This window comes from Phyllobates terribilis, unplaced genomic scaffold (genome assembly GCF_046119375.1).
Source record: "Phyllobates terribilis strain yellow unplaced genomic scaffold, ASM4611937v1 Scaffold_8__6_contigs__length_399053987, whole genome shotgun sequence".
NCBI lineage: Eukaryota > Metazoa > Chordata > Amphibia > Anura > Dendrobatidae > Phyllobates > Phyllobates terribilis.
Genome location: NW_027362768.1, coordinates 296,901,077 through 296,917,336, shown reverse-complemented (window position 1 = coordinate 296,917,336; position 16,260 = coordinate 296,901,077). Strand labels below are relative to the sequence as shown.

General features: G+C 40.0%; 1 protein-coding gene across 1 annotated transcript in view; it reads right to left on the bottom strand.

The window, feature by feature from the left end:
- Window positions 1–1,710: 1,710 nt before the first annotated feature.
- LOC141157755 (inter-alpha-trypsin inhibitor heavy chain H3-like) overlaps window positions 1,711–16,260 on the bottom strand; it is a 71,869-nt gene continuing 57,319 nt past the window's right edge. Inside the window, exons 16-21 of the mRNA XM_073645285.1 lie at window positions 15,163–15,198; window positions 13,010–13,123; window positions 9,458–9,662; window positions 4,557–4,729; window positions 2,675–2,786; window positions 1,711–2,137 (exon numbers count right to left, since the gene is read on the bottom strand). Coding sequence (XP_073501386.1) covers window positions 2,002–2,137; window positions 2,675–2,786; window positions 4,557–4,729; window positions 9,458–9,662; window positions 13,010–13,123; window positions 15,163–15,198 — 776 coding nt within the window. The 3' untranslated portion in view covers window positions 1,711–2,001. The remainder of the gene's footprint in view (window positions 2,138–2,674; window positions 2,787–4,556; window positions 4,730–9,457; window positions 9,663–13,009; window positions 13,124–15,162; window positions 15,199–16,260) is intronic.

Here is a 16,260-nt window from a genome sequence, read left to right as displayed (position 1 = left end):
GGAGAAGAGCAGCAGAACAGAGAACATTATTACTAGAAGAGGCCCAGGATGGAACACATTATACCAGGAAGGGGCCTAAGATGGAAGACATTATAACAGGAAGGGGCCCAGGATAAAGGATATTATTACTGATAGGGGCCCAGGATGGAGGACAGTATACCAGGGAGGGGCACAGGATGGGGGGATATTATTACTGGAAGAGGCCCAGGATATGGTACATTATACTATAAATGGGCCTAGGATGAAGGGAATTATACCAGGATGGGGACATTATGTTATGAACATGTTAACACTCACACCAGGGAAACACTGCACCTATACCCAACTGGTCCTTGTACGGACTAGAAAGGCCCTAGCCGCACAACTCAAAAACACCACCTCAAATTAAGACACATTCAAATAAGGTGAAGCAGTGAAGGTTAAGTAGTACCAGAAATGAAAGGAACAAGTAAGAACTCCCAAGAAACTAACAGTGATAAAAGGAAAAGTTGCTGGGAGGGAAAGCAAATCAACTTACTGCAAGAATACAACTAGAGTTTACCCAGCAAGGTACACCCTAAGATAAAGAGCTGGAACTCCTAAATATAGCCAGCAAGGAAGTGAAGAGAAAGAATACTATATAAAGCCCCACCCAGAACGTGATAGGGCAAAACCAAAAATGGAAAACACCTGGAAAGGAGCAAACCAAGAAGGGAGACTAAGAACAAAAGAATAATCATCATTTGGACAGAGAAAGAACAGAGCAACAACATAGTGCAACAGGCAGAAGAACCGACCACGTAGCAACAGGTCACCAGATTGAATTCCCAAACCGAGCCATGACACATTACTACTGTAAGGGGTCCAAGATTGGTGACTGTGTTTTTGGAAGGGGCCCAAGATATGGAACATTATTACAGGAAGGGCCCCAGGATGGAGGACATTGTTACTAGAAGTGGCCCATGGCGGGGGACATTATTACTGAAAGGGCCCAGGATGAAGGACATTATTACAGGAAGGTACCAGGATGGGAGTACTATTACAAGATGGAGTCTTTATTACAAGATAAGGCCAGGTTGGGAACATTATTACAAGACATTTTTACATGTGGGTTGAAGACCTATAGTATGGGGTATCGGTGAAAAATTGCACAATTGTGGGGTTTATGTTTTTCTTTTACCTCTGTGAAAATAAAAAAAATTGGAGCCGAGGCAACATTTTAGTAAAATAAAATGTAATTTTTCTTTTTTTTTTACAGTTAGCATTAATTCCTGTAAAGCACCTGAAGGGATAACAAATTTTCTGAATACAGTTTTGAATACATTGAGGGGTGCAGTTTTTAAAATGGGGTCTTGTTTGTGGTTTTTCTGGCACGTAGACCCTTCAAAGACACTTTAAGAGTGAAGTGGTCTTTAAAAAAACAGGTTTTGTAAATTTCATTGAAAAAAAATTTGAAAAATTGCTGCTAAACTTTTAAACCTTCTAACATCCTAACAAAAAAAGTCCTTTAAAAAGCACCTATATATATATGACGTCTGTACAAATAAATGAAAAAAAACCCACATATTTATATGTTTATGATATTTTATTCCAGCCAGTGTGGTTGGTTCCATCTGGTAATGAAGTCCTCAGTTCAAAAGAGGATCTGCACTCCTGGTGGTGCCCATCATTCCTACACTTAAATGAAATGTATTGACACACGATACTTAGAAACATTTATTATTCAGCATTTTTCTAGAATTATTTCTCAGCCAGCTGAGAACAAGGCAAGTAAGATATTATAGAATCACTATTGTATTTCATGCAATGGACCCATAGTTAGGTCTCTGTTCACATTACTCGTCAATACGTCTGTCAAGCTTTGTGTTGTTTTTGATGGCAAGAAAAGCTCAGTCTACAATACTATTTCTGCCATCAAAAAGAACTGATCAATACCATTAAAATCATCCTGGTTAATTAATGTCAGAGTTAGATACATTCAAGTCAAACTGATAAAAAAAAATTGCATGACAATTTTTCCTCTTAAGCAATTTTGAAGATGTCTTCCACTATGTAATCTGTGTGACTTCCGTCAATCAAACCCTCTCCGTTGAAATGGACGAACCAACAGGAAACTTTGTCGTCTGTGTTGCCATCCATATAGTCTCTCTGCGTCCCCCTGAAATAATATACATTAATTTTACACTGTAATCTAATAACATTTTCCAAATTTTAACACTTGAGTAAGTGCTGTTCTTTTTCTGCTCAGTTAGGCCGGTTTCACATATCCCACATTAACGGTCCAAACAGGACACGGGCTACCTAAACTCCACAGCCTCATAGGTACATAAGAGGCTGCTGAATTCAATTCAGGAGACCCGTGGCCGGTCCGGACATTTCGACCCATAGTTGGACCTTGACTGTTAGACGTGTGAAACCGGTCTCATCTACATGTAATGTGCACATCAATACAGACATTTACTAGTTCTTGGATCAACACTAAACTATTCCCTGGCAGAATTCTGTGCTGTGTAACAGGTTTACGTTAATAGCAAATGGTTGTTGAAATTATTTAGGATTTATCCCATCACAGACTCAATATGCAAGTTACACTGGCCAGTAACTGCTACAAAATGCACTAGGAAGCATTGACATGTCTGTGACAGGGTGATTTTAGTAACTTGTATAATCCTGGCCATAATAACACATTGGTTACCTTGTGACTGTTATCAATTTATCCTTGACTTTCATGGTTGCGTCCGGTTTATTAGGGTCGGCTGTTGCGTGAATATTGGAAATTTCGTAGTCAATACCATAGAAAAATTGTCCTTAAGGCAAAGAAAAAAAAAAAGATTGTTACAGCCAAAAGTAAATATGTCATGTATTTGATTTCAGTTTCATTAATGAAAGTATACAGAAAATAAAGTGTTCAGTCTTTTTTTAACCCCTTTTTGACTGCTGATATGCCTTTTTACAGTGGTTATATGAAGGTCTAATTTTAGAGAACTGCGTTCTTATGGCACTCAAGAATTAAGTCTGCCTGGGGGATCATGCAACAGTTGGAAGCTGTATACCCCAAAAAAGAGAGATGAAACAGCATTTTATTGTTCCTATCTTCCTAATCGCGCTATACAAGCACTAATAAGAGAACTGTGTATGGGCTTGGCGATCTTGGGCTGTCTTTATTGGCATGACTGCTGAGCCTAGTGATTGACTGCAGCAGTCACGTCCTGTAGTTGGGATATCATTGCTACAATTCTGTCAGAGATTGGGGGAAGCAGTGAGGAGGCAACACTATATTAGGGCCAGCACCTGTAAGTCTTACGTAACAGCATCCTGAGGACACTGTGGAGATGACGTAGAACACATCATCCACATGAATCAAGAAGAGAGGAGGCCCCGGATCAAGGTCAGAGATGCCCATCGGACCGGACTGCCCCGTAGATGAGTATAATAAAGCGCATTGGAGAAGTATATAGAATCATAGAATCATAGAATGTAGAGTTGGAAGGGACCTCCTGGGTCATCTGGTCCAACCCCCTGCTCAAAGCAGGATTCACTAGATCATCTCAGACAGATGTCTGTCCAGCCTCTGTTTGAAGACGTCCATTGAAGGGGAACTCACCACCTCTCGTGGCAGCCTGTTCCACTCATTGATCACCCTCACTGTCAAAAAGTTTTTTCTAATATCTAATCTGTGTCTCCTCCCATTTAGTTTCATCCCATTGCTTCTAGTCTTTCCTTGTGCAAATGAGAATAAAGATGATCCTTCTACAATGTGACAGCCCTTGACATATTTGTAGACAGCTATTAAGTCTCCTCTCAGTCTTCTTTTTTGCAAGCTAAACATTCCCAAATCCTGCAACCGTTCCTCATAGGACATGGTTTGCAGACCAGTCACCATTCTGGTCGCTCTTCTCTGAACTTGCTCCAGTTTGTCTATGTCTTTTTTAAAATGTGGTGCCCAAAACTGTACACAGTATTCCAGATGAGGTCTGACCAAAGAGGAGTAAAGTCCGATAATGACTTCACGTGATCTAGACTGTATGCTTTTGTTAATACATCCCAGAATTGTATTTGCCTTTTTTGCTGCTGCATCACACTGTTGACTCATGTTCAGTCTATGATCTATTAGTATACCTAAGTCTTTTTCACATGTACTGTTGCTTAGCTCTATTCCTCCCATTCTGTATATGCTTTTTTCATTTTTATTGCCCAGATGTAGTACTTTGCATTTTTCCCTGTTAAAAACCATTCTGTTGTTTGCTGCCCACTGCTCCAGTTTATTTAGGTCTTTTTGAATCCTCTCTCTCTCTTCTCTAGTATTAGCTATCCCTAGGGTATCATTCTAGGGTGCTGTCACATAGGGTTTACAGGTGCTGGCCCTAGTTTATATGGGAAAAACCTGGTGACAGGTTCCCTTTAAAACAGCCACATATATTATCATGGTTTGATTTGTTATGTCCAGCTCACAGATCTATATGTGAGTATTCAATTTCAGCTTTACAATCTTTTCAATCAATTTTACCAAAGAAAGTAAAACATTAAAGATACTATAAATCCTTTATAAAATACAATGTTAAATATAAATATTTTACCTAATAGTCCATGAACTCCTTTAGAGAATTTATCATCGTCCAAAGTGTAAAATCCTAAGAAATCTCGGTGAAGAGGATGATCTTTCCAAACTTTATGCAGAATAATTACAAAGGTTGCTCCTTCTCCAAATGAGAACTTCAATTGCTTACCCTCATCAATTGCCAGATTTAATCTACAAAAATCAAAGTTTTATTTTAGGGTATTATGGTGACAGTGGTGGATTGGGGAAAAAATTGCAAGTCACTTAAAAGGAATCTGTCAGCAGGTTTTTGCTATGTATTTTGAGAGCAATACAATGTAGAAAAAGAGACCCTGTTCTTAGATGTAGCATGAAGCACAGCTCAAAAGCTGACCCCACTCACACCACAGCTTTGTGTGAACATTGTCTAAATAAAGTAATCTGCTAATAAGTGCTGGGGGCGGAGTTGGACCAGGATTCACGCAGACACCAGTCTGGCCATGATAATCTCCTGCTGAAAAAACACTCATTACCATATATACTCGAGTATAAACCGACTTTTTCAGCACATTTTTTGTGCTGAAAAAGCCTCACTTGGCTTATACTCGGGTATATACTCGAGTACATACATTCAGGTGGTGGATAGTGGGGAGGGGGGGGTGTTGCGGCGGTGGAACAGGGGGCACACGCAGTAGCCGCTGCTGCAGCTACCACGTATGCCCCCTGCTAAGGGTAAATGAATATTCACCCCTCTCCACCCGCATGGGAGTGGAGAGGAGTAAATATTCATTTCTTTAATAGCGGGCACACACTGTCAGCAGCACGGAGCTCCCGTAGCGGCTCAGCGATCCTCCGTGCCCGATATTAGAGAGTATGAATATTCACCCTTCTCCACGGGCGTGGAGAACTGTGAATATTCATTCTCTTTAGTAGCGGGCACAGAGGATCGCTGCGCCGGAGCTGCGGCACTGCTGACACTGTGTGCCCGGTATTAAAGAACAGGGATATTCACTCCTCTTCACGCACGTAGCTCACATTGGCATCTGAGGGCGCATGGCAGTAATGTCACGCGCTGCTCAGATGCTGACATGAGCTGCTGGCAGACAGGACGTAGCAGCGCTGGAGCAGAGGGGAGGAAGGAAGGTGAGTAGAATTTTTTTTTTTCATGTGTGCAGTGATGAGGGGGCCATACATACAAGGATAGGGGGGCCATTCATACCAGGATTGAGGATGAGGGGGCCATGCATACAAGGATAGGGGCCATTCTTACCAGGATTGGGTATGAAGGGTGCCATACATACCAGGATTGGGTATGAGGGGTGCCATGCATACCAGGATTGGGTATGAGGGGTGCCATGCATACCAGGATTGGGTATGAGGGGTGCCATGCATACCAGGATTGGGGGAAGAGGGGTGCCATGCATACCAGTATTGGGGGATGAGGGGTGCCATGCATACCCGTATTGGGGATGAGGGGGGCCATGCATACCAGGATTGGGAATGAGGGAGCCATATATACCAGTATTGGGATGAGGGGTGCCATGCATACCAGGATTGGAACAAGGGGTTCCATGGATACCAGGATTGAGGATGAGGGGGCCATGCATACTAGGATTGGGGGATGAGGGGTGCCATGCATACCAGGATTGGAATGAGGGGTGCCATGGATACCAGGATTGGGATGAGGAGTGCCATGCATACCATGATTGGAGATGAGGGGGCCATGCATACCATGATTGGGTATGAGGGGGTAATGCATACCAGTATTTGGGATGAGGGGGCCATGCATGCCAGGATTGGGGATGAGTGGGCAATGCATACCAGGATGGGGAAATTTACCAGTAGGCTTATACTCGAGTCAATAAGTTTTCCCAGTTTTTTTATGGTAAAAAGAGGTGCCTCGGCTTATACTCGGGTCGGCTTCTACTCGAGTATATACGGTATATTGAAACAACAGCACGCAGCCTAATAAGTGACACATTGATGAAATGTGTGTCTCAGCCCCTACCTCATGCTGCATTCAGGTTACTTAGCAAAAATCTGCTGACATATTCCCTTTAAAAAGATAGATTTAGCAGACAAATGTAAATATCATATAAGAAAAGGTGATGTCTTATCCCGAAATCATCTTTTTATAATAATTCATCTTCAGAAACCCCAGGTAAGCTATAATCACTGAGGGCAGCCGGATATACAGTACATTTTTTCTTACAATAGATGCTGCTAGAGTGATATAACATCTAGAGATGAGCGAAGCTCCCAAAGTTTGTTTTTGGATAAACTTGCTTGATTTAGCCAGCAGATTCGATTATATCCCAAAAATCCTGTCCGAATCCAAAGTACTTCGATTGACAGAACTTAAACACATGCTAAAAAGAAAGAAAGAAATGTTTATTAAATGGAAAGAGGGAGGCATATCTAAAGAAGATTATAATGCAGTCTGCAGATCCTGTAGGGCACGTATCAGGTTAGCTAAAGCTGACAATGAATTAAGGCTTGCAAGAGATGTCAAAAGCAATAAAAAAGGATTTTGGGGGTATGTCAAAAGTAAAAGAAAAGTCAAAGATGCTATAGGATTTTTACAGGATGAAAATGGAGAAATGGTAAGAGAGGATGTTGAGAAGGCCGAACTTTTTAATTCCTATTTTGCATCTGTTTTCTCTCAGAAAGAAAATGTAACATCAACTGATCTTCACTGTCCTTTTAAAGGAATAGAGGAATCCAAGTTATCTGTAAACAGAAAGATTGTGAGGGAATATTTAGCTAACATAAATGAGTTCAAGTCTCCAGGTCCAGATGAATTACACCCCAGAGTACTGAAGGAAATCGTAGAAGAAATTTTAGAACCACTCTCCATAATCTTTGAAAATTCTTGGAGAACAGGAGAAGTCCCAGAAGACTGGAGAAGAGCAAATGTTGTTCCTATCTTCAAAAAGGGGAAGAAGGTGGACCCAGGGAACTATAGGCCGGTGAGTCTGACTTCTATACCAGGAAAGATCTTTGAACAAATTATTAAACAACATGTATGTAAGTACATGGATAAGAATGAAGTGATTAACCAGAGTCAGCATGGGTTTGTAACTAACAAGTCATGTCAGACTAACTTAATTTCCTTCTATGACAGAATCACTGACTGGGTGGATCAGGGAAATGCTGTAGATATAGTATATCTTGACTTCAGCAAAGCATTTGACAAAGTATCTCACACCATCCTTATTGAAAAAATGACCAAGTATGCAATGGACCAGGCAACTGTTAGGTGGATTCATAACTGGCTTAGTGATCGGACTCAAAGGGTGGTTGTAAATGGCTTCACATCCAGCTGGATGAATGTCTCAAGTGGGGTACCACAGGGCTCCGTCCTGGGACCTGTATTGTTCAACATCTTTATCAATGATTTAGATGAAGGAATTGAGGGTAAACTGATTAAATTTGCTGATGACACAAAGCTAGGAGGGATAGCTAATACTAGAGAAGAGAGAGAGAGGATTCAAAAAGACCTAAATAAACTGGAGCAGTGGGCAGCAACCAACAGAATGGTTTTTAACAGGGAAAAATGCAAAGTACTACATCTGGGCAATAAAAATGAAAACAGCATATACAGAATGGGAGGAATAGAGCTAAGCAACAGTACATGTGAAAAAGACTTAGGTATACTAATAGATCATAGACTGAACATGAGTCAACAGTGTGATGCAGCAGCAAAAAAGGCAAATACAATTCTGGGATGTATTAACAGAAGCATACAGTCTAGATCACGTGAAGTCATTATCGGTCTTTACTCCTCTTTGGTCAGACCTCATCTGGAATACTGTGTACAGTTTTGGGCACCACATTTTAAAAAAGACATAGACAAACTGGAGCAAGTTCAGAGAAGAGCGACCAGAATGGTGACTGGTCTGCAAACCATGTCCTATGAGGAACGGTTGCAGGATTTGGGAATGTTTAGCTTGCAAAAAAGAAGACTGAGAGGAAACTTAATAGCTGTCTACAAATATGTCAAGGGCTGTCACATTGTAGAAGGATCATCTTTATTCTCATTTGCACAAGGAAAGACTAGAAGCAATGGGATGAAACTAAATGGGAGGAGACACAGATTAGATATTAGAAAAAACTTTTTGACAGTTAGGGTGATTAATGAGTGGAACAGGCTGCCACGAGAGGTGGTGAGTTCCCCTTCAATGGACGTCTTCAAACAGAGGCTGGACAGACATCTGTCTGAGATGATTTAGTGAATCCTGCTTTGAGCAGGGGGTTGGACCAGATGACCCAGGAGGTCCCTTCCAACTCTACCATTCTATGATTCTATGATTCTATGACATTTATCATATTCTGGGGTCGCTCCAGACCCCAAAGCATAATAAACAAAAGGGCTGAGGGTTTAAAAAAAAGTAAACCACATTACACTCACCTGTCCTAGGCCCTCACCTGTCCTTATGCTGCTGCCACAGCTCCTCGGTCTTCTCTTCGATGACATACATTTTCCCTCCACATGACTACGTGAGGGCAATCATTGGCCTCAATACCCATTAGAATCAAAGTTAGTAGCGGAAGACCAGGGAGCTCTGGTGGCCAAAACGGCTTTTGGAGAGGCATAGGACAACTTAATTTAATGAGTTTTATTACTTTACCTCTTCCTGGCAACATAAATGAATTCACCAGATTGGGAAAATTTTACATTCACCAGAATCTGAAATTTTTGGGAAATTCATAATTAAATGTATTCGTTAAGGATTGGTTTGCTCAAGGTCACATGCCACTATTGACATGAATGACCCTCCATATAATACATGGACATCCCGGTTTGTAGGAATTCAAGCTGCTTTTGGCAGCGGATCTCCATTGTACCTAATAAAGAGAAGTTTGGTCCATGCACTTATTTTTTAGTAGTAGAAGTAGAGATATCATGTGTGCTTATAAATTCAGGAACAATTCGCCTACCCATCACTGTTTATAGATGCCTTGTCCAACCAGGAGAATGTTGTCCGCTTGTTACCACGTAGGATGATGATTGTCTCCGTCGTTACTTCAATTAGTAGATTCATTGCTTTATTTACAACTCCCAATCTTCCAAAATATGTCTCATTTGATATCAAGTTGTTTCCAGTTGTCTTATCGCCTACAAGTTCTCCGTTTACTGCAATGCCTAATAAATCATAAACAAATGATGAAGATGTGATAAAGAAGGGAAATAATGATAGAAATCCATGTAATACAACTTTTCTATACATAGTCATAGCAAAACAGTATCTACAGTTGAAACCAGAAGTTTACATACACTATATAAAAAGACACATTTGCAGGTTTTTCTCAATATCTGACATGAAATCAGAATAAACCTTTCCCGTTTTAGGTCAATTAGGATTACCATCATTTTTAATATTTGCCAAATGGCAGAATAATGAGAGAGAGAGAATGTTTTAAGGCATTTTTATAACTTACTGCAAAGTCAAAAGTTTACATACATGTCATTAGTATTTGGTACCATTGCCCATAAACTGAATGACTTGGGTCAAACGTTTGGGATATCCTTCCACAAGCTTCTCACAATAGTTGGTCAGAATTTGGGCCCATTCCTCCTGACAAAACTGTTGTAACTGATCCAGGTTTGTAGGTCACCTTGCTCGCACCTGCCTTTTCATCATTGCCCATAAATTTTCAATAGTATTGAGATTAGGGCTTTGTGATGGCCACTCCAAAACATTGACTTTGTTATCCTTAAGCCACTTTGTTACCATTTTGGCAGTATGCTTCGTGTCATTGTCCATTTGGAAGACCCATTTCTGCCCAAGCTTTAACTTCCTGGCTGATGTCTTGAGATGTTGCTTCAGTATTGCCACATAATCTTCTTTTGTCATGATGCCATCTATTTTGTGAAGTGCACCAGTCCCTCCTGCAGCAAAACAACCCCACAACATCATGCTGCCACCCCCGTGTTTCTCAGTTGGGATGGTGTTCTTAGGCCTCCAAGCTTCTACCTTTTCCTCCAAACGTAACGATAGTCATTATGCCCAAAAAGTTACATTTTAGTTTCATCAGACTACAGGACATGTCTCCAAAAATTGAGGTCTTTGCGGGTTCTTCCTCTGGAAACTTGGGAAAGTTTGTCCTTTAGGAATATATTCAGACGTTATACAGTTATACATGGCTGTATAGATATATATATAAAGTTTGCCACTCAAAATATTTGTTTTTAATAGGGTGGAGAGTGCAAGGCATATGCCACTGCATGGCATACAATACCCAAGTTATACAGTATATCCAAATGACACCAAAATACATGGCATCAACCATATTCTAAGTGAGTCACTAGTGACTAGTTTACAAATATGAGGCTGGAGTATGCTGGAAACTGACCCAAGAACATGGTTGAAAACAACTTGCACCACACTCCTCTTTGGGAGAAGACTCCAGAGTGAGAACTCTCAACAAGGAAAAGCTGTTGGTGTCTAATAGAAGGCAGAAGAACTTTGGACCAGTTGAAGACAGGGAGATGACTTGTCTTAAGAGGACTGGAAACTTGAAGGCACTGAAATGAGATTAGTTAGTGCCAGATTGTTTCACTCCCATCTTATTTTCAGGGTAGAGCTCTGCTCCCTTCCCCTATGGACGTCGCCCTTTTGCTCTGTTTCATGTCAGGTCTTACAAGTGGCCTGGCAGTGCTCAGTGACATGATCTCACAAGGCCTTGTAAGGCCCACTTAGACACACCACCTGTGTCAGAGAATTGAGGCTGTAATGTATTAATTGCATTTGTTTGGAGTTTGCCACAATCCAGTTTCTATTGTTGCTATCATCTCCTCTGCTCCACAAGACAGTTGGTTAATCCATCATTTGCTGCAAGCATTACGAACTGGTATTTGAGTCTGTTCACATTGTGGAGTGTGTCAATGACTGCCTTCTGAACGTCTGTCAAGTCAGCAGTCTTCCACATGATTGTGGAGCCCACTGAAACAGAATAAGGAACCTTTTTTAAACGCTTAGGAAGCCTTTGCAGGTGTTTTTTGTTAATTATTTTAATTTACTGAGATAATGACTTTTGTGTTTTTATTGGCTGTAAGCCATAATCATCAACATTAACAGAAATAAACACTTGAAATAGATCACTCTGTTTGTAATGACTCTATATAATATATGAGTTTCACTTTTTGTATTGAAGAACTGAAATAAATTAACTTTTTGATGATATTCTAATTTAGTGAGATGTACTACCTGCTGTACATAGTTTCTCATTAAAAATAACTTTATTTATGAACTATGGCCTCCCTTATTGAACTCTGTAAGACTTGGTCCTGGCTGGCCGAAAACAACGGCACCATGTGGTCTGCAAAGGCATATCGCCACTGTAGCAAAAGTCCACACACCCAGCCAGGACGACCATTTTCATGTAGCGTGCTGGGGCGTGAAGCATGAGTACCTCGCCCATGACTACCGCCCTGCGCCATTTTACACACACACCACTCTATGTTTTAATAAACTTGTTTTTGGAATGAGCATCCCGTTTTCTCAAGAAGCGAAAGCCATAGACATACTCTGTTTTTCTATGAACTTATCTACTGTGAGTGGGCTTGGCTGTTTTCTTATTTTTTGTATTGGCCTTAATTTATATAAAGTATATTTTGCACACAGTACAACAAACATCTCTACAGTCTAGGAAGCTGCTACCATTGACCGCAAATTGACACACTAGTGAATTTACTACTGGTAAAATAGTATCTGTACACACTTTAACTGTTAGAACCCTCCTGTTTGTTTTTCCCATCTTGTGTTTTGTGGTCACGTGACCATCTGCCTTTATATTCCAGCTCCGCCCTTTTGGCTTTGCTGGACTTCAGTGTTGTTTGACTGTTTTGCTAGCCAGGTGCTTCTGTGTCTATCTCTGTCAGTTCGCTTGGTCCTTCTGGGACCTCTAGTACCTTCTTGTCAGTTTGTCTTTTTGTGTTCTGCAACAACTTTCTCTGTTCAGGAGGTGTCCCATTTTTGTTCCAGTCCTTAGTTCTTTTAGGGACTCCTTCCTTTATTCTATAGGTCTTTGTTCAGTACAGACTAGCCGAGGACTAAGGTGGGTCCGTTCGCAAGGAACAGGCAGCCCGCTACATCGTAGGGATTCAGCTTAGTCGTACTGTAGGGACAGCTTTCTTTCCTTAGTACATGTTGCAGATCATAACATTAACAGGCTCAACCCCAAATGAAAATTCATCCACCCAGTCGAAAAGAAGTGAACAATTTGTCTCTGGTGCACAAAACAAAAATGTGTAAACTATGTATTTCACTCTTCATAAGGAACTTGCCACAATACATATTTGGTACCATATATTTAGGGCACAATGAGATAAATGATGACGATACCATTAAATCACCACTTGCCAGTCCTGAAATGGAATACTATAAATTCTGTTGGATGTGAATCATTCAGCTTTGAGCTCTCTAGTAAGGTGCACAATATTTCAGTTCCATGTTTGGGCTATTTTATTGATATAAAGCAATAGATTACCTAGTTCTCGGTCCTCAATAAGATTCAGTATCACTCCAGGCTGCTCTTGAATATTAAAACACAAAGCATCATTCTTGCGTGGAACACTTATCACAAAATGAGGATCTGAATCCACTGTAAAACATAAAATATAACCAGTTGCATTATTGCTCGTTTTTAGTTCCATCCCATTCACAGTATTCTGAATAACCACCATGAATACATTTTGTTCATCGAAACCAAATTAAACTTATTTCTGAGACGAGACAGCATTACAAAAAAAACAAATCTAAGGTTCCTCAGGTCCAAGATTTTACCCAAATATTTAACAAAATGACTTTGTTGTAGTTATCTGCCAGGTTCGATGACTTCTCCGGTCATATTTTCAGGAGAATTCCAGCATGATTTTCCCCACCAAGTGTAGAAACTATGCCATGGTCACCCCGCTCACTATATTTCCACCCTGCATTTTCAAAGTACCATACAAAGCTTGACATCTGGTTAAAGCAATTGTACTTTAATACTTCTCCCTTTTTGTTAGCCCTTCAGGAAAGTGCATAAGGCACCAATCCATCTCAGTATCCAATACAGGACGCCCAGACATCCTAAGCTTGCAGCCATACTGTCTACTGGGTCATTTGCAAAGTGATCCAGAGCTCCTTGGATTCTGTCTGGCTTTATTGTCTTCCATCTGGTAAGGGGTATGGACCTGTCCTATCATCCCATAAGTCTATAACTTCACTATGATTTTCGTCTACCCAGGCAAGTAACTTGTCTTAATTGTTCTTGATTCTCTCCTGGGATTAGACTTGTATGTCTTTTTCATTGGCCGTTTACCACTTGTACGTCTCTTTTTTTAAGTTATCTTGTTTGCTTTCATGGATTAACTTAATACTGGCTAAGTTTATGTTTAGTTGACCTTGCTAAGTATGCTAATCTATTGGTGGTTTTGACATGGGCCTACTTCTGACCTCTGCCTCTATTCAGAGGTATGAATGTTTTATCTTGGGTTTTGTCTGTTTAGAGGCCAGAACATTACACGCTGCATGCACATCAACTTATATTCCAGTTCATCTCTTTAGGTTTTTTATTTCAGTTTCAGTGCATATAAAGGTGTGGTCTGCTTTTTCTTTGAGCTAGACATTATATTCATGTGGTTCACCATGGCTGCGTGTCTAATAACCGGGCTCAGTCCTTCTCAGCCCATATCCATATGCACCAAATGGTAAAGTTTTAATATTAGAGGTATGGACCGTCCCGAATTGGGTCACCTTGGCGTGGTGGGATGGCTTTTACATTTTTTTGATCAAAATTATGTTAACTAAGCACCCTATATTATTTTTATTCACTATTGCTGTTTATTTATTTACTGCAGGTTATTTGCTTATTATGTTTTTTATCTTGGGTTTTGTAAGTTTATGTTTAGTTGACCTTGGTATGTATGCTAATCTATTGGTGGTTTTGAAATGGGCCTTCTGTCCTATGCCTCTATTCAGAGGTATGAATGTTTACGTACCTCCTGTATAAAGGTTTATTCACTCAAGGCACATTCACTGTACAAGTTCATTATACAAGTTACCCTTTTTGCACCAAGGTGACAAGATCTTACACATTGATATGTGGGACAGGAGTAGATGGAATAGAGAGGTGACCACACACTTCCTCTGTAAGGCCACATTCACACGTTCGCACAGTATTTGGTCAGTATTTTACATCAGTATTGGTAAGCCAAAATCAGGAGAGGAACAATCAGAGGAAAATTATAATTGAAACACGTCACCACTTCTGTATTTATCACCCACTCCTGGTTTTACCTTACAAATACTGATGTAAAATACTGACCAAATACTGAACATGTGAACGTGGCCTAAATCCAGAACTCTAAGCAAATGGAACCATGCATGGGCTGCCACCTACCAATTAGCAGCAACCCACGATGAGACCTGTTCTTGAGCTAGGTGCTGGTCGTAGAAGTGGAACCTGCATCTATCATACACTTCTGGCATACCCTTGGGTATACAATGCATTTCCAAGATGGCAATACACTTTAAGGTACCTCATAAAATGTAAATTATGTTTCTTCAACATAAACACATCACAAATGTTACTTGTTGATAGATATTGCAGATTACACGTATTAGGTGGGAAATTTCTACTATATTGATCATTCTTACCCCAGTTTCTTGGAAAATAGGAAGGAATGTGCTGAGCTGTAAATGAGAATACAACATAGTTTATGTTAGGACATGCACTGTAATAATTATTGTCTACAGTTTTGTAAAGTTTTCACTTGTACAGTCACTTTCTTTGAGTAGGATTCCCCTACAATAAGCTAACCAAAGTGTGTCCGGGTACCCACTGCGATCAGATGACAGTTGATATGGAAATTTATTGGCAGTATGTATAAAGCATGGATTGGATTGACTATTGTTACTATGTTCAAATATTTCTTCATCTAATTATGCTGGTTTTGCAGAGCCAAGATGTATAAATAACTCATGTTTGATGCTTCTTGGGGTTGGGGGGTGGAAAGCTGTGTTTCTCCAATGTTTGTCTGATTGTTGTTTTTTTTTTTTTACCTTTGTGAAAATCTTTATAAAAAGTAATAAAAAACATTTAATTAAAAAAAAAAAAAAAAGTATGAAGCATGGATTGCCAGTATCCCTATTTTCATCCTCTCTGTGATGTGGCCAATAAATTGGTCTTGAAAAATAGTCAAACAGACCCATTTTTATTAACCTCCTTCCCACTCCTGGCTGTCCAAGTGATGTAAAAAAAAGCCAGGAAGTCTAACGGGTGTAGGCAAATCATATATGAATGTTGGGAGCAATGTTGGACTGCGGAGCCAAGGGCCCACCAGTAACATCAACTCCGGGGCCCCACTTTTTAGCTACATGCAAATATGACTTTATGCATTCCATCTTATTGCTCCCATAAAGACCAGCCTGCAGCTGTTATTAATAAGAGATTGTGATTTTTACTTTGTACTACTATATTACAATATACAGTATACTGTAGTACATGAGAGTTAACAAGTGCAGGTTCAAGTCCTCAAGGGGGACTAAAAAAAACAAGTTCATTAAAAAAAATGTTAAAAAATATACAAGTTTGAATCACCTCTATTTAAGGTAAACACAAAAATGGAAAAAATATTGAAACATATTTTTTTTTCCAAAAAAAGGCAATCAGAACATTGTTTATACCCAAATTGTTATAAAATCCGCAATAAATAAATTAATAAATTGTATATACAGTATATATATCTCAAGTAC